The 25365-nt window shown below is 35.3% G+C and overlaps 1 protein-coding gene and 2 pseudogenes across 1 annotated transcript; all 3 read right to left on the reverse strand.

Moving 5' to 3' along the window:
- Positions 1–1229: 1229 nt before the first annotated feature.
- On the reverse strand, positions 1230–8051 carry LOC121246436 (annotated as a pseudogene).
- A 1861-nt stretch (positions 8052–9912) lies between these two features.
- LOC121246434 lies at positions 9913–14030 on the reverse strand (annotated as a pseudogene).
- Positions 14031–21165: 7135 nt separating this feature from the next.
- On the reverse strand, positions 21166–21925 carry LOC121247485 (argininosuccinate synthase, chloroplastic-like). The gene has a single exon (XM_041145822.1). It carries the CDS (start codon positions 21923–21925, stop codon positions 21437–21439), a length of 489 nt encoding a protein of 162 aa, XP_041001756.1. The 3' UTR covers positions 21166–21436.
- Positions 21926–25365: the final 3440 nt, after the last annotated feature.

Genomic DNA, 25365 nt, shown 5'->3' on the forward strand with positions numbered 1-25365 from the left:
ATTGATTAGGATCTTTATCTCTCATCGTTCTAAAATCGAATGCTAAGTAGCAGTGATTAAAAAAAACAATTACCCAAACTGTCTAGATTTTTTAACAAGACACATCCAGCAACTTCTTTACAGGATATAGGCTCGCTTGAATGGTCAAAACCTCCTTCCGCAGCTACCAGCCATTATCACTTCAACAAATTATGAAAAACAATAATAAAAAGTGCCACCACTTACCAGCTCTTAGAATCAAAAGCAGCCAAACTCAATGACAAACAGCTCACGAACATTTCAATCAATTAAAGTTATAGCCACTGTTACGGAAGATTTGAGGTCTCAATTGGGGCCATTCTGTTGCCCACAATGGAAAGCACGACTATAATCATCAATCACCCAACGAAATATATTTACAGTGTGTCACAGATGAAGTGCTACACAGAAAGTTACATCAGCAAATAATAATTTTTGCGCTGTGCCCTCCACACTACTTGTCCTAATACCCGAGTTTCCTACTCCCCACTCAAGATTCATTATGGCATAAAGCATAGTACTTGCATCTTCAAGAGTAGAGAGGGAAGTTATGAAACTTGCAATCTTTGTTTCACCAACTCCCAATGTGGAGCGAAACACATCTGCCAGTAATTGAGATATATGAAGTTCTGTGATGATGTAATGCTGGATCTCTACTCAGTAAAGGTAAAGAGAAGCAAAGGAATGGGAAACAAGCCATGTATTTTGAATAAAATCACAGACTACAATACATAAACTAAACTTATAAGAAATCCTTAGACTGTTGCAACGATAAGATTATTAATGTCACAATAGTACACACGTTTAACCATCAACATTATGCTTCAAGAGAATGTCAGCTTTTGAAAGGTATTCATTCAAGTAAGCTTAGGTTTAAAAGTTCAACAATGTTATGTCATACACGCTAATATTGTATCATGGGCAAAAAAAAAAGTCACCCAACTCATCTTGTCCAGCCAAGAAATTTCACTTTCTAACAAAGAAATAAATTTGAGCACCCTGGATAGTTTAGACTTAAATTGAGATTAGGAAAACTTTGAAATTGAACAGAAACAAGCAATACACTTTTGATGACAAAAAAGTTCGCTAATTTTTTTTTTTCAAAATCAAACTTTAAAAAGTTATCCTACCGTAGTATCTCAATGAGGTCCCAACTCAAATGCATGTTCAATGTTTGTGTCAAGGCTTTCGAACAAGGTGAAAACAATATGTAAGACAATAAATTTAAACTAAGCACTTCATCTAAAGGAAAAGTTACAAAGTTCTTGAACAACAGCCCCCTTCCTAATGTCCCCAACCCAGCAAGGGAAAGAACAAAAAATGATAGAAAAATTTTGACAGATACACCCACACACCACGTACTTGTATGCCTGTGGGCGTGCACAGAACCACCACCAAGACACAATATTAGTAGCAAGACAAGTAAAGGGAGCACAAAATCAGCTGACCTTGGTTCAGACGAGAGAGCAGTTATACAGCTACCATCACATTTTGTTTGACATCATGAACTTGGCCTTTTCTCTGCTGGCTTAAGAATCTGGAAAGAGCACAGCAAGTCTTCATCTACACTCATCATTGCGCCAGCATTATCAAATTCACCACAGTAATTTGGGGCTGAAAATATCGTAACAAGCTGCCTGTTGGCAAAGAATTCATATCCATCCTCCACCACCTATACAAATATTTATTCCAGTGTCCAGAATGAATAGAACCGGAGAGTAACAATAGAGTGAAGTTAAAAGAAAAAATTAAAAGCGAAGACAGAGACCTGATGGGCACGACAGATGAGGTCCAAATCATGCTTCTCTAAGAATTCCGCCACCTTATCAGGGCCAAAGGTGTGTGACACTCCTCTGTCATTCACTCCCCATCCTTTAACATCTCTACCAGGATCTGACCAAAGCAAATCGCAAAGCAATCCAGACTCCGGTATAGCAGTAGGACGAGTTAAATTTCTAATTTGATCCAAGTTTATCAGATCAGGGAAAGACCACCATGCATGCACAATATTTTGTCATCTATAAGAGCTGCCACCGGAAGGCAGTTAAAAGAGTCTGTAAAGGCCTTCCATAGTCTAACGTTGAATCGCCGCTTACATTCGTCATAAAATCCATATATCCGGTTAATAGAAGCACATTCATGATTTCCTCTTAGAAGAAAGAAGTTCTCTGGATATTTAATCTTATAGGCAAGCAAAAGGCATATTGTTTCTAAGCTCTGCTTTCCACGATCCACATAGTCCCCCAAAAATAAATAATTGGCAAGAGGAGGAAATCCTCCATATTCAAAAAGCCTTAATAAATCACTGTATTGTCCATGGATATCACCTGAAATTAGAAAGGAAAAATGTCAAGGTCAGAAAATTCAAATCCAAGAATGCTAAATGTGTAATTGCCCTGAGCATGAGTTGGACAGCGCAAATTAGCCCTTGGTACACCAGGAAATTGTTTGTTAGTAACGTAAATCATAGCTTGAAACCTGCTCAACTCATTCAAAACTAAAATGAGTTGAATTCTGATAAAGGAATCACAGATTAAAAAAAAAAAAACTGATAAAGGAATCATCTTGCCCTAAGCCTCACCAAGACATAAAGAGATTATTCTCACATATCATCACTCCATAAACACCTAGGTCACTGTTTACCATGGTTCCATCAGAATCACGTTTATCCATTGGCTAACAAGTTGATAGAACATATTATTTTCACATTTACTTCAAGCCCACATTTATTGGCCATGAAAAAGTGCAGAGAGTAGGATGTCAATTCATGTTGCAAGGAATAACAGCAGTACTGCCTTTGATGGCACTTTTATTATTATTCCATCTCAACTCAGCACTGTTCGTCGCTGCCTTTGATGTATCTTGGTCTCCCCCCGGGTGCCTCTCATAAAGCTGTCTCCATTTGGGAAGGAGTGATTGAGAAGATTGAGAGGAGATTAGTGTAACAACCCGATCCTAAGATTAGGTTATGGGATAAGTTTTATGTATTTTTCTTATAATTATAAATATTCTATTATTGTTATTATTATTATTATTATTTTTTTTTTAGCAAGCTCACGAGTCCAAACACTATTACCATTATTATTTTCTTTTAATGATAAAACTCCTACCTATCGGTTTTCTTAGTAAAACTCCAATGCACGTACGTCTCTTCCTCTTATTCACTAGGGTTTCTCTTGGTCTATTTATAGAACTCATATGATAGACGTAAATGTCTTGAACCTAAGTTAGAGTGCCGTCAACCTCGTTAGGCCAAGGTGAAAGCCACCATCGCATGGAGCCGTCCAGACCATGCACAACCAAACCGTAGCTCAACCATGAGGACACCGCACAACACACACACGGCAGTGCACCAAGAGCCCCGATCCTTCCTTCATGCAGCAACCAGCACACGGAAACACTACCTGCAGCCCACGTAAACAGCACCAACCGCCTCTGTTTTTCACTTCCAAAACAGAGCACCCAATATAGGTGCTGCCGCAACGTTGCACCGAAAACCAAATAGGGTAGCCCAGCTTCGAACCCACACGGCACCACCACCACCACCTTCAGATCACGTCGACGCCACTACCGGCCACCTTAGAAGATATCGGACCACCCTCAGCCGCCAAAGCATGCCGCAGCAGCGACGGACGTGAAGGCCGAAGCCTCTGTTTTTCGCTTCCACTGTAGCCACCTAGACGGACGTCGAACCACCTCCTGGCCACCACAGAAAGAGCCGACCAGCCAAACCCCGTCGGTACCCACTCCCTTCCGGTAAGCCCACGACCGCCGCCAGCCTCCTCTCCCTCTCGGTAGTTTTCGGTTGATTTCGGTCTAGCAGTTCTCTTTTTCTCTCTCACGCTCTCTCTCTCTCTCGGTGTCGCAACACCACAGAGAAGCCGCTGGTTGCGCTGCCGTGACCACCGCTTGTCGCCAGAACCGCCGCGCAGCCCATCTCCGTCGCGTACCTCCTCTCGGTGAGTCCTCTGCTTCGCACGTCTCTCCCGTGGCTCTGTTCTCTCTTATAATGATACATGTTGTGTTTTAAGTGTTCAGGTGTTAATTGAGAATATTACATATATGCCCTTTTATTTCTATTTTATCTAGTATCTTGGAGGATTGTTTTAAATTACATTTATAAACTTACAATTAAGTATATGTTAACTATGGAGACTATTACGTCATTTTTATTTGAGTTTAATATTTCAAATTGAGTTTAATTTTATTAAATAAAGATATTAGTCATAAACTCATTTTTATTACAAAATGCTTAAAGAATTTGAAATGTATTTTAAAGTATACTATTGAGTTTATTATTTTAGTTAATATTCTCCTTTGTCTATTTAGCTAGATTTTAATAAAATTATTAAGTTGTATTTTAAATAGAAATTAAGAAGTATGTTAAGAATATTTAAATGATATTATTATTTATTTGATTTCTTATAAGATTTAATAATTATGTTAAGAAAGGAAACTTATTTTAAGAGTTGAAGTTTTATGATTTATTTTAAAATAGCTCAAGTATTCTACTAAATTATAATATGTAATTAGTATTTTTAGTAATTTAAATACTATGATTTATTGATTATGGTGTTAAACAAAATATTTATTTGACTATCTTTTAGATTGTGAATTTAATTAAGAAGGATATTAGTACATATTGTTCCTAGACGGATTTAGTAATAGTTATTATTGCGTATAGGTGTCGAGTTACGAAGTGATATTCAAGAAGACACGCAGCGAGGTAAGTAATTTGATCACAAGTTTAGGATCATCACAGTTCAGTTTATAGATAATTAGTATTCAAGCCAGTTCATTTCTAGCCATTATTTATGAACCACTCATGTCATATGCAAACATGTCATCCAGCATAGCATACGATCATGTCATTCCGCATCATGTTCAGATTCATAAATTATAATTATGTATGTATTATGTCATGCATCTCATGTGTATAAGACACGTAAGCCATCTTAAATTCAAGTGAAAGATAAGATCAGATCAGTTAATAAGATGGCCATTCAGATGCATGGTACCAATGCAGTTCAGTTTCAGGGTGGATGTGCAAGCCACGAACTCAGTCGTGGTCCACCATAGTATGCTAGAATACTATCAGCGGCTCCCTTGCGGCCACGAGATGTGGGGCCGGTGCACAACCTCGCACACAGGGTTAAGTGTGTTGGCCAGTCAGATAAATCAGATCAGTCAGATTAATCAGTCAGATCAGTCAATTAATTCAGTTAAACAGTCATGCATAGCACAAGCATCAGCATGAATATTCAGGATTTTTAAACTCTCAGCATGAAAGTTTTTATAAAAACCTTATATTTAGTATGTTTACGTTGTGATAAATTTCTTGCTGAATCTTCGACTCATTTTTGTTTATTTTCATGTTTTAAACCACCCAGGTGATGATGATGAATACGAGCAGGCAGGCTAGGAGTAGAAAGAGCATTAAATTTTGTTCAGACTTTCTAAAATAAAACATGTTTTTATGACATGAGTTTCGTTCAGTTTATTTCATTTAATATTTTTGGAAGACTTTTATTAGACCTTTTCTACAAAATAAATTGCTGATTTTTATTTATGAAATTTGAGATCTCTTGCCGGATTTTATTTTTATGAAAAGTACATGACACTCCTAGCCTACGGAAAGGGGTGTTACAATTAGCCAGCTGCAAAAAATTATATTTGTCTAAAGGGGGCAGAATCACTTTAATCAAGAGGATGCTGAGCAATCTTCCAACATATTTCCTTTCTCTCTTCCCTTTATCGGCTGGGGTTTCTTTGAATTTTTTTTTTTTTTTTGATAAGTTATCGATAATATTATTAATGGAGATAGGGAAAACCCGAGTACACAAGATGATATACAAGAGATCAGACCTGTCTAGGTCGAAATAATAGAAGCAATTAATCTATAGGAATTTCTTGTGGGGAGGTAAAGGGGAGGAAAAGAAATTTCATTTGATGAGTTAGGATAAGGTTTGACAACCAATTTCAAAGGGGGGGTTGGTTTGCGTAACTTGAGGCTTTTTAATAAAGCTCTTTGTGGGAAATGATTATGGAGATACCATTTTGAAAGAGATGCTTTATGGCAACATGTGATAGAAACCAAATACGGGCATATGTTAGTTGGTGTTCAAATGAAGTAAAAGGAGCTTCTGGGATGGGATTATGGAAGTCTGTCCGTATGGGCTAGGGGGAGTTTGTTAAACATGTCAAATACAAGGTGGGGGATGGTTCAAGAATTCTTTTTTGGCATGATTATTGGTGTGGAGAGTTAACACTCAAGAATGATTTTCCTTCCCTATTTCAGATTGCAAGGCTTCAAGATGCATCTGTGGCTGATTCCCTCTCTTTTCTGAGTAATAGCATACACTGGTCTGTTGACTTTATGAGAAATGTAAATGATTGGGAAGTCACTGTAATTTCAGATTTTCTCAGCAGACTATACGAGCCGAAGATTGTACAAGGAAGTGTAGACAGTTTGTTGTGGATTCATGAACGAAATTCCAGATTCTCAGTCCATTCCTACTACCATGTATTAACCTGCCAAGGTGTATGCGATTTCCCCTGGAAAAGTATTTGGAAAGTTAAAGTGCCAAATAAGGTAGCTTTCTTCTGCTGGCTTGTGTCTCATGGTAAAATTCTGACTATAGAAAATCTAAGGAAGCGTGGCATTTGTATTGTTGATTGGTGTTATATGTGCAAGAAAGATGGTGAATCGGTTATTCATTTGTTTCTCCATTGTGAGGTGGCTAAAAGTTTGTGGAATGTCATTTTTGGAAGGCTGAGTATTTCTTGGGTGATGCCAAAGCAGGTTGTTAATTTAATTGCTGGCTGGAAGTATGCTGGGCGGAGTCTATCCATTACAGCAATTTGGAAAATGATCCCTTCGTGTTTGAAGTGGTGTCTTTGGCTAGAAAGGAATGGGAGATGTTTTGAAGACAAAGAACGATCAATGGAAGAATTTAGGGAATTTTTCTTTAAAACTCTACGTCTATGGGTTAAGGCCATTGTAATGAACGGTGACGAATTGTTGGAGTTTTTCTAGTTTTTTCTTTCCTTTATTCGCTGTATGTAGGTATTTTCTCTTTTATATTCCCTGTGTACTTGGGCTATGCCTATTTATGGTAATAAATATCTTATTAATTATAAAAAACAAAAACAAACCAATCATTGATGAGACTCACTACTTTTTTAACTTTCTATAAAAAAGTTGAGCAAATCTCAACCTACTTCATACATCCAAACACATTTCAATGGGACCCACAAACCCACTCAAATATCTTAACTCATTACTATTTACAGATAAACTCAAATCATCTGAGATACTCTTAGCATCCAAAAGGAGCTGCAGTACCGACAACACAAAGGATAAAATCATGACAATTCCGAACATATAGGCAGCAGCAACAGGTCAAAATCCATTCAAAGCCTAGAAACGCGTTTTTCTTTCTCTAAAATGTAGCAGGCCACAGGTACTACTCTGCCATAGTTTGCGCTCAATTTTATTTACTCCTAAAATTGAATAACTAGTCTAAAAGACTGCATCATATATACCTCCAAACGCTCTCAATATCCAATGTTCAAACAATCTTCCCCAATAGCAACTATCTTCCAACCATGTGAAGAAAGCACACCAGCGGTAAATAAAAAAGAAAAATAAAAGAATAACCACCTTAAAACCATCAAATCTAGAAGCTTCCACGGATTTCTGCCGGATAAAAAAGAAACTGAATAAATTTTAAAAAAATACAAACAAAATACAGGCAATGCGCACCGCAAATCTTGATGGGGGCTTGGAGTTCTAGAAGATTGGGCTGTCGAATAAAGATATCTTTGGAAGCAACACAGAGTTGCTTGATCTCCGTCTCTGAGAGCTGGACCTGCTTGCCGGGCTTTGCCGAACGAACCTCTGTCAGCCGTCTGATTATGTCGTCCAGGACGGCAGGGTCAATTAATACAGGACCTTGTGACGCCATTGAGTACAGATCGTCTCCCCTGTGATCGGCTTCCACTTAAAACCTAGAGATGAGGGAAAGGGAAGCTTATGGCGTGTGTATTATTGGTCTATGTCCTCGTTCTTTTTTTTTTTTTCCTTACTTCTATGTTAAAATTTAGTTAGAATTTTAACTTTTAATAGTATTAATTTTTGATTAAATGAGTATATATTAGACTAGTTATCTTAAAGTTAAAATAATAATATAATATTTTTTTTTTGCAAATACAATTCATATATTTCTTAAATTTTCATACTTTGTAGAAATAATGTGTTTACTCTATCAATATTCACAATTAGTAAAATAAATAATGTGCATATCATGCATATTTTACCATTCAAAAAAAGAGGGAAGTGATTAAATAATAAAATATTACTTTCTATTGTAAATAGTAGCTAGTCATATTTGGAGACGACTTAAGATTTGCTATAGCTCAAGTCTTAAGTTTTGGATCATTGGCTAGTCTAATGTAGAGGCTTTTTCTCAAATCTAGCTAAAGTTTAGACTTGTATTAACATTTGACTAATCCATTACTAATACTCTAAGCTGGACTACTTTCTGACTACGTATAAAAAATTAAAAAATGAAGAGTGTTATTGCAATTAGTCATGACATATCAAACAAGTGTATGAACAACGTATTTTGTTAATAAAATAACAAGATTGGGACGAAATGATCATTTTGATGTATGGGTATTACCTCTATGAGACATCTTCGAAACTTTTTAAACTTCAAAAACCAACTCAAAAAAGTTCAAATTCTAAGAACTTATACCATAATCTTTCTTCTCTCTTTTGTGAGGAGGTAGAAAAAAAAAAGACAAAAAAAGAAAGGTCAAAATATTGAAGATGGAGGATTTAGATTAGGGTAGTGATAGGCTTACAATTTATTTACTACCTATTTATTATATATAATGTATTTATTTTTGTATCATTTTCTTTTAAGTATTTTTTTTAACATCTTTAATTATTAAAACAATATATAATTTTGCTAATAGTCACTTCCTTAACTATTAAGTAAAAAAAAAAATTTAGAAAAATTTAAATATAAAAAAAGTAGTAAATTATTGTAAGAGAGTTGTAACCCCATTATTTTCCTTTAGATTAACCAAAGTCCAAGTGGGACAAAAATATATACATAATATGGGCCTATAACATGTATACAGTATAACTACTGAGTTAATTTTTTTGACTTTATATATTTATCTATTTTGACTTTGATTTTTAAAATTTGATTAAAAATATAATCCAAACTAAAATTTTAAATCAAAAGATAGAGACGGTTGCAATTCAACGGAGGTATCTGTAGTCTGTACCTTATTATTAGTAGTAGTATATAGAACTAACAGAGTTATTAAATGGCGCCATGTTTTATCAACTACAAAAAAAAAATAATAATAAATAATAATAATAAAGCTACTCCTATCCAATTTTTTCATTTACCTTTCGTTGTTGAGGCCGACAGTATATGAAAAAACAGTATTTTAATGTTAAGTTGTGATAGAGTTATGGAATAGTAGATCATCATTGTTCAAAAAAAAAAAAAAAAAAAAGGTTCGTATGACATTGACGCCGTCCTATCAAATCTGGGTTTCGGAAATTGTGGTGATAGGCTGCCTCTGATCCAGTTTAAAAAAAAAAAGCCCAGGCCCAAAATGTTATTACAGGTTTTTGGATTTGAAAAGGAATAGGCTTCGTGGGTTGATAGGTAAATAAATAGAATTTGCATTGCACACCACCTTCTTGATCCTCTGCATATCAACAGAATTTTTGAGAAATTAAATAAATAAAAAAATTGTCAAAACCTCATGCGAAGCAATCAGCCCATTAATTTATGATCACTTGAACCAATTTTGAAACACAATAATAATAATAATAAGCTGCCACCGATTGATAAAATATACCAACTCTTAAAATCAAAATCAGCCTAAATTCATGGAGACAAACTGTCAAACAGCTCACGTACAAGCATTTCAATCAATAAAAGTTATATCCATAGTTACGGAAGATTTCAGGTCTGCCCGCAATGGAAAGCACAACTATGAATCACCCAACCAACCAAATATATGTACACATGCAGTGTGTCACAGATGAAGTGGTACAGAGAAAGTTATATGAGCAAATAATAATTTTCTGCGTTGTGCCCTCCACTCTACTTGTCCTATAAGACCTGATTTCCTCCTCCCACTCAAAATATTCATTATCGCAGAAAGCATAGCACTTAAATCTCCTAGAGTTGTGAGGGAAGTTATGAAACTTTCAATCTTCGTTTCACCAACTCCCCAAGTCATCAAGAGGGAAAAGACATCTGCATGATAAAATAAACACATAAACAAAGGAGAAGGGTCATGCCAGTAATTGAGATACATGAGGTTCTGTGATGATTGAATGCTGAACCTTTATTCAGTAAAGGTAAAGATAAGGGTAAATGAACGAGTAACAAACCATGTATTTGGAATAGGCATCAACAAATCAGACTATAATAAGTAAACATATAAGAAATCCTTACGACTGTTTGCAATGTCGAATGGTTGATGTCATGATAGCACACATGTTGAATATCAACATTATACTTCATGGGACTTCAACTTTTGAAGTGTATTCAATCAAGTAAGACTAAGTTTACAAGTTTAAGAACAGTATTCGTCATACACACTAACATTGTGTTTAGATGAGTGGCTGTGAATTGACATTTATTCAAACTTGTAACTTTGTGGTTTTTGACAATCATTTCTTTATCTGGATTAACAAGAGTTTTTACTACGAGAAATCAAACAAAATAAAATTCTTTAAAATGTTAAAGCTAGAATTTTCAGGCATTTAAATTTCATGGGGAGATTATCATATACAAAATAAGACAAACGTTGAACTCCCGTACAACATGCCATTAACCTTAACAAAGCTTAAGCCATCACTATTTTTGCCACAGCCACCGTAACCAGTACCAACATCATGGAAATATGCCACTGCTGTTGTTTTTACTATTATAATATTCTTTGTATTTTTAAATTACTCGTCCATGGAAATTTTCATCAATTCGAATCCTGGCATCTTGAAAATTCTAGAACTCTTTAAGAACTTCATCTAAAGATTTTAAACACAACCTGTCATTTCTTTTGTTTGTGTGTGTGTGTGTGTTGGGGGGGGGGAGAGAGAGAGAGAGAGAGAGAGCCCAGCATAAACAAAGTACATTATATGGTATTCTGAGCAAAAATGTCACCCCAATTCATCTTGTCCAGACTATTCATTTTCCAACAAAAAACTAAATTTGAGTATCCATGATTAATCTAGACTTAAATTAAGATGAGGAAAAACTTTGAAAGTGAACAGAAACAAGGAATAAACATTTGGTGATAATGATGTTCTCTCAAAAATATCTTCAGATAGAATCAAACTTGGAAAAGAACTCCAACCATAGAATCTCAATGAGGTCCCAACTCAAATGGATCTTCAATGTTTGTTTCAAGGCTTTGTATAATGTGAAAATAATATGTAAGACAACTAAGTTAAACAAAGCACTCTTATCTAAGATGAATAATTACATAAATCTTGAACAATAGCCCCATTCCCAATTTCCCCAACCCTGCAAGGGAAAGAATAAAAAAATGACAGAGAAACAGTCACACATACTTTCATACACTGATTTACTCAGAGAGTTATGCCTGTGGGTGCGCACACAACAACCACTAAGACACATATTATTACCAAAACAACTGAAGGGAGCACAAAATCAGCTGACCTTGGGTGAGACGGGAGAGAAATTATACAGCTACCATCACATTTTGTTTGACATCAAGAACTTGGCTTTTTTCTCTGCTGGCTTAAGAATCTGGAAGGAGCACAGCAAGTCTTCATCTACACTCATCATTGCGCCAGCATTATCAAATTCACCACAGTAATTAGGGGCTGAAAATATCGTAACAAGCTGCCTGTTGGCAAAGAATTCATATCCATCCTCCACCACCTATACAACAGTATTGATTCAAGCATACAGAAATAATAGAATTGGAGAGTAACAACAGAGTGAAGTTATAAGCAAAAATTAAAAGAAAAGATAAAAGACCTGATGGGCACGACAGATAAGGTCCAAATCCTGCTTCTCTAAGAATTCCGCCACCTTATCAGGGCCAAAGGTGTGTGATACTCCTCTATCATTCATTCCCCATCCTTTAACATCTCTACCAGGATCTGACCAAAGCAAATCGCAAAGCAAGCCAGACTCCGGTATGGCAGTAGGACGAGTTAAATTTCTAATTTGATCCAAGTTTATCAGATCAGGGGAAAGACCACCGTGCATGCACAATATTTTGTCATCTATAAGAGCTGCCACGGGAAGGCAGTTAAAAGAGTCTGTAAAGGCCTTCCATAGTCTAACATTGAATCGCCGCTTACATTCATCATAAAATCCATATATCCGGTTAATAGAAGCACATTCATGATTTCCTCTTAGAAGAAAGAAGTTCTCTGGATATTTAATCTTATAGGCAAGCAAAAGGCATATTGTTTCTAAGCTCTGCTTTCCACGATCCACATAGTCCCCAAAAATAGGTAATTGGCATGAGGAGGAAATCCCCCATATTCGAATAGCCTTAATAAATCACTGTATTGTCCATGAATATCACCTGAAAATAGAAAGGAAAAACTATCGAGGTCAGACAAGTCAAATTAAAGAATGCTAAATGAATAATAGTGATTGCCCTGAGCATGGGCTGGACTGGAAATTGTAAATTGTTTGTTTGTTTGTAACGTAAATCATAGTTCAAAACCTGCTCAACTCGCTCAAAACTAAAATGAGTTATATTCTGATAAAGGAATCTTCTTGCCCTGAGCCTCCTAATGTTGTAAACCAAGAAATACAAGGATAATCCTCACTAATTGCTACTCCATAAGCACCTAAGTCACTGCTTACCATGGCTCCATCAGAAACCCGTTAATCCACTGGCTAAGGTGTTCATAGAACATGGGCTCGAACAGGATATTGGGTATTTCCTCTTTATTTTCTCACATTTACATCTAGCCCATATTTATCAGGCATCAAAAAGTGCATAGAAAGATGTCCACTCATGTTGCAACGAATAACAGCAGTACCAACAATAGCGGTACTGCTGTTTATTTTCTCTGAATTTCGAAAATAAACAGCAGTACCGACAATACAAAGGGTAAATTCATGACAATTCAGAACATATTGGCAGCACCAACAGGTCAAAATCCATTCAAAGCCTAGAAACACATATTTCTTTCTCTAAAATGTAGCAGGCCACAGCTCACTCTGCCATATCTTGCGCTCAATTTTCTTCACTCCTAAAATTGAATAACTAGTCTCAATCACAGCATCGTATATACGTTCAAATGCTCTCAATGTCCTATGTTCAAACAATCTTCCCCACAAGCAACTATCTTCCAACCGTGTGAAGAAAGCACACCAGGGTTAAAAAGAATAGCCGCATGAAAACCATATCACTTGATTCCTAGCGAGGAAAAGGAAACTGGGAAAATTCCTAAAAGGCAAACAAAATACAAACAATGCGCACCGCAAATCTTGATGGGGGCTTGGAGTTCGAGAAGATTGGGCTGTCGCATAAAGATGTCTTTGGAAGCAACACATAGTTGCTTGATCTCCGTCTCTGAGAGCTGGACCTGCTTGCCGGGCCTCGCCAATCGGACCTCCGTCAGCCGTCTGATTATGTCGTCCAGTAAGGCCGGGTCGATTAATCCCTGCCCTTGCGAAGCCATTGAATATAGATCCTCGACCCTTTGAACGGCTTCCACTTAATACCTAGGGATGAGGGAAACGGTGAATTATAGCCTGTGTATTATTGGCCTATGGGTTCATTTATTTTTCCATGGTTCTGGTCTATTCGGCGAGGTGGTCAACTTTCTCACTACATATAAAAAAAGGGCAAACAGTTTTCTCTCGGGAAAGAAGAATGGGAAAAGGAGAGAAAATAATACTAACTAGATTTACTTTTCTCTTTTGAGTGGGATAGAGAGAAGAAAGCGTCAAAACAGTGTCGGTGGAGACGGCTGGAACTCCTATGGCTATGTGGCGGAGGCGTCTATACTTTATTATTATTTGCTTTTATAATATCAAATGCTTTATTCACAATGAAAATGTATGCATAGAGACACAGATAACACATTACATCTCAGCATCTAATAAGACTCAAGCCAGGAGAAAATCTTGGCATTGTATAGTATCATCAATAAGTCGTGCATGTCGAGCCAACAAATGAACTGCATCATTTTTTTGCCCAACATGAGTCACTTCATAAACCACTAACTTACGAAGGAGAAGCTGAATCCCCCGTCAAAAAATTCTAACTTGATAAAGTAGCACCACTTGCTAAAATCAGATCAATAACAACCAAGGAATCTCCTTCTAGTATCAAATAAAAAAACCCATATGCAAACCTCGAAATGCAGCCATAGCTTATAGGGGTGTACAAAAATCTATAAAATCAGTTGGGACCGACGAGGAATTGCTGTCGAAGTACGGAACTAGTAGAAACTGGCAGAGAACCGATCGACCGACTATAGAAATAAGTTCCAACTGACGTCAACTGATTCGATTCTAGTTTGAACCTGGTTCAAACCGTCAAACCTGCTGATTATATATATATTTATTTATTTATTTATATTATACGTATATAAAACAACCCATAGTTTTGAAAAAAAATATATATGAAATTACGAAGTTTGGTTTAATATATCAAACGACGCCATTTTGGGTTAAGGCTTCAACCCTAACCCCTGACCCTCCCCCTTCCCTTCTATCATTTTCACTCTGCATCATTTCCCTTTCATCTCTCTCTCTCTCTCTCTTCAATGGTGCCATCTCCCTCTCTCTCTCTCTCTCTCTCTCTGATGCAATCTCCCTCTCATCTTTGTCTCTCATCTCCCTTTCGACTCTCTTTCTCTCTCTCAAAGATTCTCTCATCTTCGATTCTCATCTTCGATTAATTTTTCAAGTTTTTGTTGTGATATTTGATTATTTGTTGTGAGATTTGCACACTGATATTTGTTGTGAGATTTATGAAATTTTTTTGATGGGATTATGAAGTGAAACCGACGAGGACATCGATGAATTGACAATGACTAGCTAAAACTACGCCGGCCAATTTTGGTTGGTATCACCCCCTGAAAAACATGTCAATACAGATATAGCCGATTTTCACCCATAATAGCTTATATTTCATCAACATCAAACACATCAGTTTCCTTACGACACATAGCAAATAAATCTCTCATTCATCATTATGGACAATCACCCCAAGTCCACCATGGCCAGAAGATTGAAACAATGCACCGTCAAAGTTAAGTTTAACCTTACCTTGTAGTGGTGGAATCCATGGAAGTACATAGTCCTTACTTGGAAGCAATTGATGAGAATTTACAGTTATATAGCTCTCAACATAGGTAATAAAATTATCTACTGTGACACCCCCTTCTCGTAGGTTAGGAGTGTCACGTGTTTCTTATAAAATATAGTTTGACAAGAGATTTCATAATTAATAAATCAACTAAATAATAAAATAAATAAGCCTGGAACTAAATCAAACTGTTCCATCTAAACCTGGTCCACCTGCTTGAATTGATCATCAATAAATACCTGGGTGGTTTAAAAAAAATGAAATAAATTAAAATGAGTCGAAGACTCAATAAGTAATCTATCACAACTTAAACATAATAAACGTTAAGTTTTCATAAAAGTTTTCATGTTGAGAGCTTAAGGCATGATTGTTCATGTTGATGCTTATACCATGCATGACTGATTTATCTGAATTAACTGACTGGTCTGACTGGCCAACACACTTAACTCTGTATGTAAGGTTGTGCACCGGCCCCACATTCCTTTGTAATAAGGGGAGCCGTTGAAGTATTTTGACATATTATAGTGGACCACGCTGAGTCCGTGACTTGCATCCACCTTGAAATTGCATTGGTACCATGCATTTGAATGATCATCTGATTAAACTGATTTGATCTTATCTTGCACTTGAACTTAATATAGCTTAAATGTTTTATGCGACGTGAAATACATGATATACATACTGATATAAGTAACTGTAAATTTTTGAATCTGAACATGATGATGAATGACATGATCATGTGCTCATGTGCTTGGTGACATGCTTGCATATGACATGAATTGTACATAAAAAAAAAAATGGCTATCAAAGAACTGGCTCTAATAATAATTTACATAAGTTGAACTGTGATGATCCTAACTTGTGATTAAATTACTTACCTTGTTGTGTTGCTTTCTAAACTCATTTCACAACTCGTCACCTATACAAAGTATTAATCGTCACTAAATTTGTCTAGAAAAATGTGTCATAATATCTCACTTAATTAAATTCACACCGTGGGAAACAATCAAATAAATATTTTGTTTAATATAAAATCAATGAATACTTATATCTTAAATTATTTAATACATATTTTCACTTTCAAATTATAATTTAGTAGAATACTTGGATTATATTTAATTATATTAAAATAACTCGTAAAAATCTCAATCCTTAAAAGAAGTCTCTGTTCTTATAATTAACATAATTATTCAATATTACAAGAAATCTAATGAATACTAATATCAATTAAATATTCTTAACATATTTTTTTATTTTCTAGTTATAACTGTAATATAATAATTTTATCAAATCTGACAAAATAACAATAAAATTTATTTTAATTAAACTTAATCATATTTAAAATTCAAATCCTGGTTAAAGTTTTATTATAATCTAACAATAATTTAAAACTAATAACATATTACAATTTAGTAGGATAAATATTTTTATTTAAATCTTTTAAATAACATTGGAAACTCGTTTAATAAAATATATTTAACCAAACTTAAAGTACTAAAAATAAAATTAGACACTTATTATTTACTACTAAATTCAGTTGTAAAAGTTAATATTTAATAATATAATTAAAATCCTTAAATATTTTATGTAAAAATAAAGCTTTTGGGCTAACATATTCATCCAATTAAAACTAAGCTCGATTTAAAATATTAAGCCCAACCAAGTTAAAATAGTATAAAGGTTTATGTAATAAAATAAATCAAGCCTAAGGTATAATTATAAACAAAGCCCAACGTAAAATATCACTAAGTACAAAATAATTTGCCATGTCTTATATAACTTAGGGGCATAAACATAATGTAATCTACAGGAAATTTGCTACACGTAAGTTTAACCATTGAAGAGGAGAAGAGTAGTCTTACGTGGGGCAACAGGTGACGTGGTACGGTTGCGATTTCTAGCGACGAGTGATGCTGACGATGCTGTGTGAGGTTGATGGGAGGTAACGACCAGCGGTTTCTATGGCAACTCGAGAACTCCAACATCTTGTGGTGGTTTCCGATGATGTCAAGGCAACTGATTGCTCTTGGTTTGAGCAAGTTCTGGTGTATTACAGACAGGTAGGGATGGAAAGGCCTACGGAGGAGATGGGCAGCACCTTCTAACGATTCTTGGTTGTGGGGTCTCACGCTCTGGCGTCTGTTGCAGCTTTTCGTGGCATGGAGATGCTTTGTTTTTGTTGTATAAAAACAGAGGCTACATCGATATCACGTGGGCTGGTTTTCAAAGCTGCTAGCGGCGGAGATTTACGTGCATGGCTGGGTGGCAAAAGAGGTTGTGGTGTGTGCTTGCTTCATGGAGGTTTTGTGGTAGTGCATACGAGTGAAGAGACACGCAGTGGTGGTTGCTGCCATGGGTTGATGGTGGCTCAAGGAGCAACGCAAATGAGCGTGGGTGGTGTTCCAACGCTATTTGGAGTGACGCAAGGCCATGGGCACGTATGAGTATAGGGCAGCGTACGTGACATGGAGTTTCTGTCGTCAGTCAGTGTAAGTGCTGGCTGGGTTGAGATGCTATCTTGGTTTTTCACTGGGTTACTGCAGCAGTGGCTCACAGTTGGAGGAATCGCGAGGAGAGGTCAGAGGTTGATGATGTGTGTGAGAAGGTAGTGCGGCAACCCTCTATTACGGGGAACGTGACGACAGTGGGCATAGAAGTCGTGTAGGATTTTCATTCGTGTGTCCGTCGGTTACCAAAAATAAATGTTTCTACTTAATTAAAAATCAAGAGATACGACACAAGTCAGTTATAATATACGAAATCTTCTGAACTAAGAAATTACTCAAGAGAAAATAGTGGCGTGTCGACGCTTGCATTTCGTTGACAACGTAGTGTTCAAATTAATGTTGAACATTTGAGAGCGTGAAGATGTGAAGGATGACGGAAGATTCCAAAATATTTAAGAGTAATTAGGAAAGATTCTTATTAATAAAAAATTAAAATTTTAACAATTATACTTAAAACAATAGTTATAATAAATATCCGTATTTAAAATATAAACAACTTGTCAATACTATAGAATCCGACAAAATTGATAATACTAATAATAACAATAAGAGAATTGTATAATAATATGAAAAAATCGAGAGATAATTTTTTTTTTCGTGTTCAATTCCTAATAATATTTGGATCGGGTTGTTATAACTACCTTGTCCATAACCCAACTCCACAGTCTTGTTGTTGAAATAAATAATGGTTTCTATATTTCTACAGATCCCAAGCAATAGTAAGTAAAAGTGGAATGCTATTCAAATCAGCCAATATCAATTCATATACCAAATGTTGGAAATCATAAACAACATTCAACATATCCACAACCTTAGGAAATGGGGCAAGCCAAACTACATAAGTAAATGAACATTGAAAAAGAGCATGACTATAAGTTTACGCATCCAACTTACGATAGGCACATAAATCAGAAGTAATAATACCTAGTTTCAATAAATTCACCTTTGTAGGCAAGTTATCTTGACAAGCTCACCATACAAAATTCTTCACTTTATTAAACAACACCATGTCTTATGAACCATAAAAACAAACTATCCATCGAATTAGACTCTGGTATCGTATTAGGCTTGGGTTAATATAATAAGAAAACTTATACTCATCATCCACACAGCACACATAATTTTTTAATTTTTAATTTTTTTCTCTTATTAAATATGTGGTAAATGGATGATGAGTAGATAAGTGTGGTATGTAGTGTGTGGGGATGATGAGTAACAAAACTTATATAATAATATAGTTTCACTTTGGAGTGGCAAGGCTGTTTTCAACCTTATAACAACACCCAATCAAAAATTGACATCTTGACATTATACAAAGTAAAACCATGAGGATGACCACATGAGATTTGTACCTAAAGTTAAAAACCCTAAAAAGTGTTTTCCCTTTCCTCTGCTTAGTGCTACTCGACGTTGTGCCTCTTTGTTGCTTCGACCACCATTTGCCGCCGCCACCCAGTCCGACGCCACTCATTTTGACGCAGCCACCATTGTCCTACCTACTGTCGTCCTCCATGGTTTGTGTGGCATTGCTCACTGAAGATGCATTTTTAGCAATGTATGAAGTCTTTGAATCTGTAAGAAAATTTTCATTGCCTTTCATAGAAAGACCTTGTGACTCAATTGGAAAAATACCATCTAGATTTTGAATTTCATTTAATGTTAAATTTGTGTTTGCTTTAGGGTAATACTTCTCAAGATTGTTTGGAAGTGTGGCATTTCTCAAGATTGTTTGGAAGTGTGGCATTGCGAGGCACCATAGCTGTTGAACCCTTACTAGGAGGAGATAAATGAGTTGTTTTCCAATAGGGTAGTTCAAAAGCTTGAGAAACAATTAAAACAACAACTACCATGCCAATGATCACTAGCAATCTCTAGACAGCAACTACATTGAGTCTGTGATTTTTTTTCAACCCAATCATGCCTTTTTTTTTATAAGAAACAACATGAAAGCCTATAGAAATCTCTCTACAAAGATTTGATAAAGACATTAGACTACATTAGATTTGATGAAGACATTAGACTACATTCCAAAAAGTATCAAAAGCATTTCCTATGAAGTGTTGTGAACTAATTTTTAGGTATATTGTTAGAATGAGAAAAAGTATTAAACTGGCTTTTGTATTCCAAAAGCAGATTAATACTGGAACCTAGATAATCAAGAATGCGATGTCGATGAGCATAGAATGCGGCATCAATGGGAAGGGTTCCTAGCAAATATTTCCTTTCATAATCTGGGCGAGGAGAGTGAGACTAGAGGGGCTTTCATATGGGAGAGAAGAGATGGGCGATAAGAGCTCTGGTGAGTAGATAGGAGATCTGGGTGATGAGAGCTCTGTTTTAAGATGGGAGAGAAGAGATGGGTGAGGAGAGTTCATTATATTGTGTGCTGCGCATCCACTGTTAACCTATGGGTGGGCTACGCGGTAAATTATTATCGAGGGTTCTTTTGAGCCTTTTATTAGCATGACCGGTGAGAAGATATTCTCATAATAATATTATCGGTATCAAAAATACTTGTTGCAACCACCTGATACAACCGGCGCGCAACCGACTCCCCATTTAATAAAATTTTTCATTTCTTTCTCCCTCTTTCTCCCTCCATTTCGCTTCTTCCTCCCTCCCACTTTTTCATTTCGTTCATTCTTTCTATTAATTTTTTCCCACTTCTGCTAGAGGGTCTAGTGCAAAGCTAAAATTTAAGACTTCCAAAGACCACGAATACGAGAGATACGAGACCTACGAAGGCGAGAGACCCAACAACGATCTTGAAGACACAGATGATGAATATTTTCGCTTTGAAGACGTGCCAAAATGGTTGAACTCGTCTCCCTCCATTCGTCTTCAACACCTCCAACTGAAAGTGACAAACAACTGAAAATCAGAACTTCAAATGCACAGCAGCTGAATCTCATACCAGAAATGAATCTATAACGATCTAATTTATATGCAATTCTGTTCAAACTTACATTGAAACCAACTGAGGAACTCTTTTCCTCATCCAGACCCAAGAATTGCAAGGCTCTCCTTCTGCTATCCACAGTCGTCACTGCAAAATTTGATTGTTTTCCTATTCAGAATTTAACGAAGAAATGAACATTAAAAAAAATTGGAATTTTGGATCAACGGGCCAACCTTTGAAAGAAGAAACCTTGAGCAACTGCTTGATGACCTTCCTGTTGACGAGGTTATCATCGATAACCAGAACTTGAGCTTCTTCGGAATCAGACGGCGAAATATCAAAGTCGTCTATCCTCTGCCTTGAAACGAAAACGAAAACTTATGCTTCTTAGCATATTCAATAGCATCTTTTCTCCCTGTAATATCTCATTCCCTCTAGGGATCCACAACATTTAGCTTGGGATTCAAAGCAAAGAATGTGAGCTCAAAGCGCACCTGATCATTTCCTTTTCCTGCACATCCATGAGAAACAGCATCAGCTCCAACTTCATTGCAACATCTACCATGGCCTTTGCAATAACAAGGTGAGCCATCGAGGTTCCTAGCAAATATTTCCTTTCATAAACTGCACCAGCTCTCAAACAAGGATATATGAAGTCTCATACAAATTCCTCCCTTAAGTCCTTCACCACTAACTGACAAGCCCTGCTGGCTTTAGCCTTCTTTTCCAAGACTTCCAATTCCTTTATACCCTGACCAACATCAACAGTGAAGCAAACAACATCACAGCCATAGTTCTCCCTCAGCCATAGAACAATGACTGATGTGTCTAAGCCACCACTATTGGCCAAAATAGCATTATTGAATTTACCATGGAACCCTCCATTGAGTATAGATCCAGAAACTTCCACCTCTCTTTCACTTTGTAACACCGCTTGAATAACTTGATTGTTACAAGACTTGGTAAAATTGCTTGGGTTACCAGTGGCTGCAACAACATGGCCATGAAGCTCACTCGTTCTAGCCGCCAACTCTGGGAAAGAAGACAATATTCTCGGACAATATACTCTTTCGTTGTACATGAATGATTCTCTCCTGGGTGGTAGAAAAGCGAGACTGCTCGCCGAGATTGCCTTGTACAGAGCCATAATCACAAAGCCTAAAATATAACTCTGGGAGTCTCTCAAATCTCTTTGCGTCCTCTGTTTTGCCTCTTTGAGTCCATTTCTTAAATCAAATAATTTCTTTCTCTAAAGACGCCTTCCAGTTTCTACGAAATTTTCCTCTGTTTTTTTTTAAGTTTTAGTCGGTTTTTTTTTTCTTTTTTGACATGGCATTACGTGACAGCTGATTTCCCAAGGATTTCCCACCCCCGGTTGCCTGTAGCAAAACTTTATCGGTATATGCACCCATTTATGAAGTTGTGCTGATAGGTGGCCGATCTAGTCCAAAAACAGACCCATTTGGTAGTCAACATAATTTTTTTTTTAATTATGTTTCTTCTTATAAATAAAGCTCATTGTTAGAATTATTAATAAATCCTAAAGTCACATTTGAAATACATTTCAAAGTATGTGTCCGTCAACGCGTGGTGATCTTGATTAATCTTGGGTGTGCTCTATTCCTTCTTGAGTTGGTCTACTTACAGTCCCTAAATAGAGATTGTTAATGCAAACCCATATAGTTAAGTTTAAAAAAAAATTAAAATTAAAATAATATTCTTTTAAAAATGATGTTTTTTTCCTTTTACCTTAATTCATCAATGAGATTATATACATAGTCCCTCACTCAAGATTACAAATATAATTTCTCTTCCTTCTTATACGTGGTTAATGAATTTTTCTTTCGACAACCAACAAAAAAAAAAGTTTCAAAAAGCTCTTTTCATTCTCAAGTGCTTTTTCAAACTAAAACTTATGAAAATTCACCCATTAAAAAGAAGAGAAATGCTTTGGGTCCCGAATTCGGGACCCAATAAATATCCTGAATGATATTTTTTTATTTTTTTTTACCGAATGATTAAAAAAATATTTTTTAATGATGTTGTGAATTTTTTATTTTTTTTAAAAATGTTTATGATGATTAAAAAAATACATGAAAGAAAAAAAGAAGAAAAAAAAATACACTATTCGGGACACTTTTTGGGTCCCGAATTCGAGACCGTAGCAGTATTCTAAAAAGAGGAAGTTAAATTTGATGGTAAAATGACTATTGAGAAATGCTTTAATTACGAATAAATTTCATAAAAGTAAACTCACAAATTAAAATAATTTTATGTGATATGTTAGATTGTAAAATTATTTTTATTATAAAATATATCAAATATATTATATGAAACCATGTCAGTTTATAAATTTATTTTTATGAAATATCTTAATAGCTATGACTTGTCATGACTATAAGAACGGTGATAGGTCACCATTTTTTTCAATCTTTTTATTTATTTAATTGAATGGAAGCTACTTATTGATAACCCGTAACAGAAACTTAGAAAGGATGTTTGGAGAGTAAGTTATCACAAATAATAAGGTACCGAATGGAATAATTTTTCCTATCTGCAATTTTTATGAAGAAACTCCTACCCACTTGTTTCTAAAATGCCCTTTCACTATAATTCTTTGGAGACAATCTTCTTAGCCCCTTAACAGCTCCTATTTTGCAGTCTCAGGGATCAACAACGGGATAAAGTGCATAATATCCCCTTCAAAATCCCTTAATATCCCTTCACTTGAAAAGCACCAATTCTAATTGTTTGCCATCATCGCCATGGATGGTATATGGTTTATGAAAATTTTGTAGATGAAGTCCTTAAGAATTTCAAAGAATATTGCAATGCTTGGGATAATAAACAGCTGACTAACCCTTTGAATTGGAAGGTTATACTATAAGATAATTTCTTACTAACTTTTAATGTAGCTGTGAGAAGCCCAGACAACACAATTACAGCAGTATATAGGTCAGATGATGGATCTCTAATTTTTGTTATGATGAGCATCTTTAAAAGTCTAAACTCAAATCAAGGTGAGACCACAGGTACACAGGTATTAAAGAAGCAAAGGATCGGCATATTAGAAAAATCACAATTCGAAGAGACTCTCAAGTGGCAATTCAAGCGTTTGAGGCACTAGGAAAAATCTCAGATTGGATCGTAGAACCAATTGACAAATACAAGAATCCTATTGCAATGTTTTGAGAGTTGGAATACTAGAAAAATACATCGAGATCATAATCGATACGTGCATTCTATTGATCATTGAGCAGCTTCCAATTATCTATATGGAAGCATTTCCTTTATTTCTATTCATCTTTACCTTTTAGACGTTCATAGTGGGAAAGACCCATTTATTGTCTATAATAATTTAACTATTTCACTAGATGCTGTAATTTGCTTCTGTTTTATGAAAAAAAGAAGATCCACCATAGTATGAATTAGGGGTGTATAGAATTTGGTCCAGACTGGAAAAATTGACCGAACTTGACGGAATACTGTACCAGTCAGTCTTGGTCCAAAAATTGTGGACCGAGGAAATTCGATCCAATCTCAGGGTCTATAAATTTTGGATAAGATCGGATCAAACCCCTATATATATATTTTAAATAATTTAATATATTATTTTTATATATAAATGATATAAGTTAATGATGTAATTTTTATCTAATTTATTATTACTGACCATATAAAATATAAAATAATATATATTATCAATTAATAATAAATCACGTGATAATTTATGTCATTATATGTAAATAGTTAATACATCATGTATTCATACATATCTTACTATTTACACTGAATTAAAGTAATTAGGTAAAAAAAATTAATTACCCAAATTACAAGCAAGTATGAATAATCTATGTATAATAAAATTATTTGATATTTATTAACAATATATAAAATATATGGTATTATTAATAATTATGTATACTAAATAATAAAGTCTAAGTTTGTAAGTAGTAACTATCAATATCATAAATATAATTATAGTTAAATATATTTTTTTAATGAGTTAGTTATATAATACACATTAATAATTCATTTAATTTTAATTTTAATAATTTAAATACTTTTTTATGAATTTATTTGTAAAAAAAAAAAATAATAATTAAATAATTAAATCGGACTGAACGACCGACCGACCGACCGGACATGACCTATAGTTACTGACTCGGAAAATAATGGACCAAAAATTTAAATCAATCACTCCCCCATAGTACCGATTTACACTCTAGATGAATAGCTCAGGTACATAAGTCCAACCACTTTCTCCCCCGTCTACCACTCGTAAAAGATGATAATAAAAAGGAAAAAACGAATTGGAAACCTATAGCCGAGAATATCGAGTTGTCGCTGACACTTTCTTTGCCAGCAGAGAGTTGCAACTTACAAGGTCGTTAGCTGTCAATAGGTATGGTTTACATGACCCATATCATTATGATGGAAACAAAAACATCCATATCTTTCTCCATACATATGTAAGATAGATTCTCATTTAATTTTTTGTTTTGTTTTTTTTTTTTATTTTTCTTTGGGGTGCATGATTATCCAAATGACAACCTAAATTAAATAGGAGATATAGATCTCGTTTGT

This window comes from Juglans microcarpa x Juglans regia, chromosome 1S, assembly GCF_004785595.1.
Source record: "Juglans microcarpa x Juglans regia isolate MS1-56 chromosome 1S, Jm3101_v1.0, whole genome shotgun sequence".
NCBI classification, from domain to species: domain Eukaryota; kingdom Viridiplantae; phylum Streptophyta; class Magnoliopsida; order Fagales; family Juglandaceae; genus Juglans; species Juglans microcarpa x Juglans regia.

What these genes read in the sequence shown, in the direction of transcription:
- LOC121247485 (XM_041145822.1), bottom strand. Translation starts at nt 21,925, where the DNA reads ATGGCTCTGTACAAGGCAATCTCGGCGAGCAGTCTCGCTTTTCTACCA.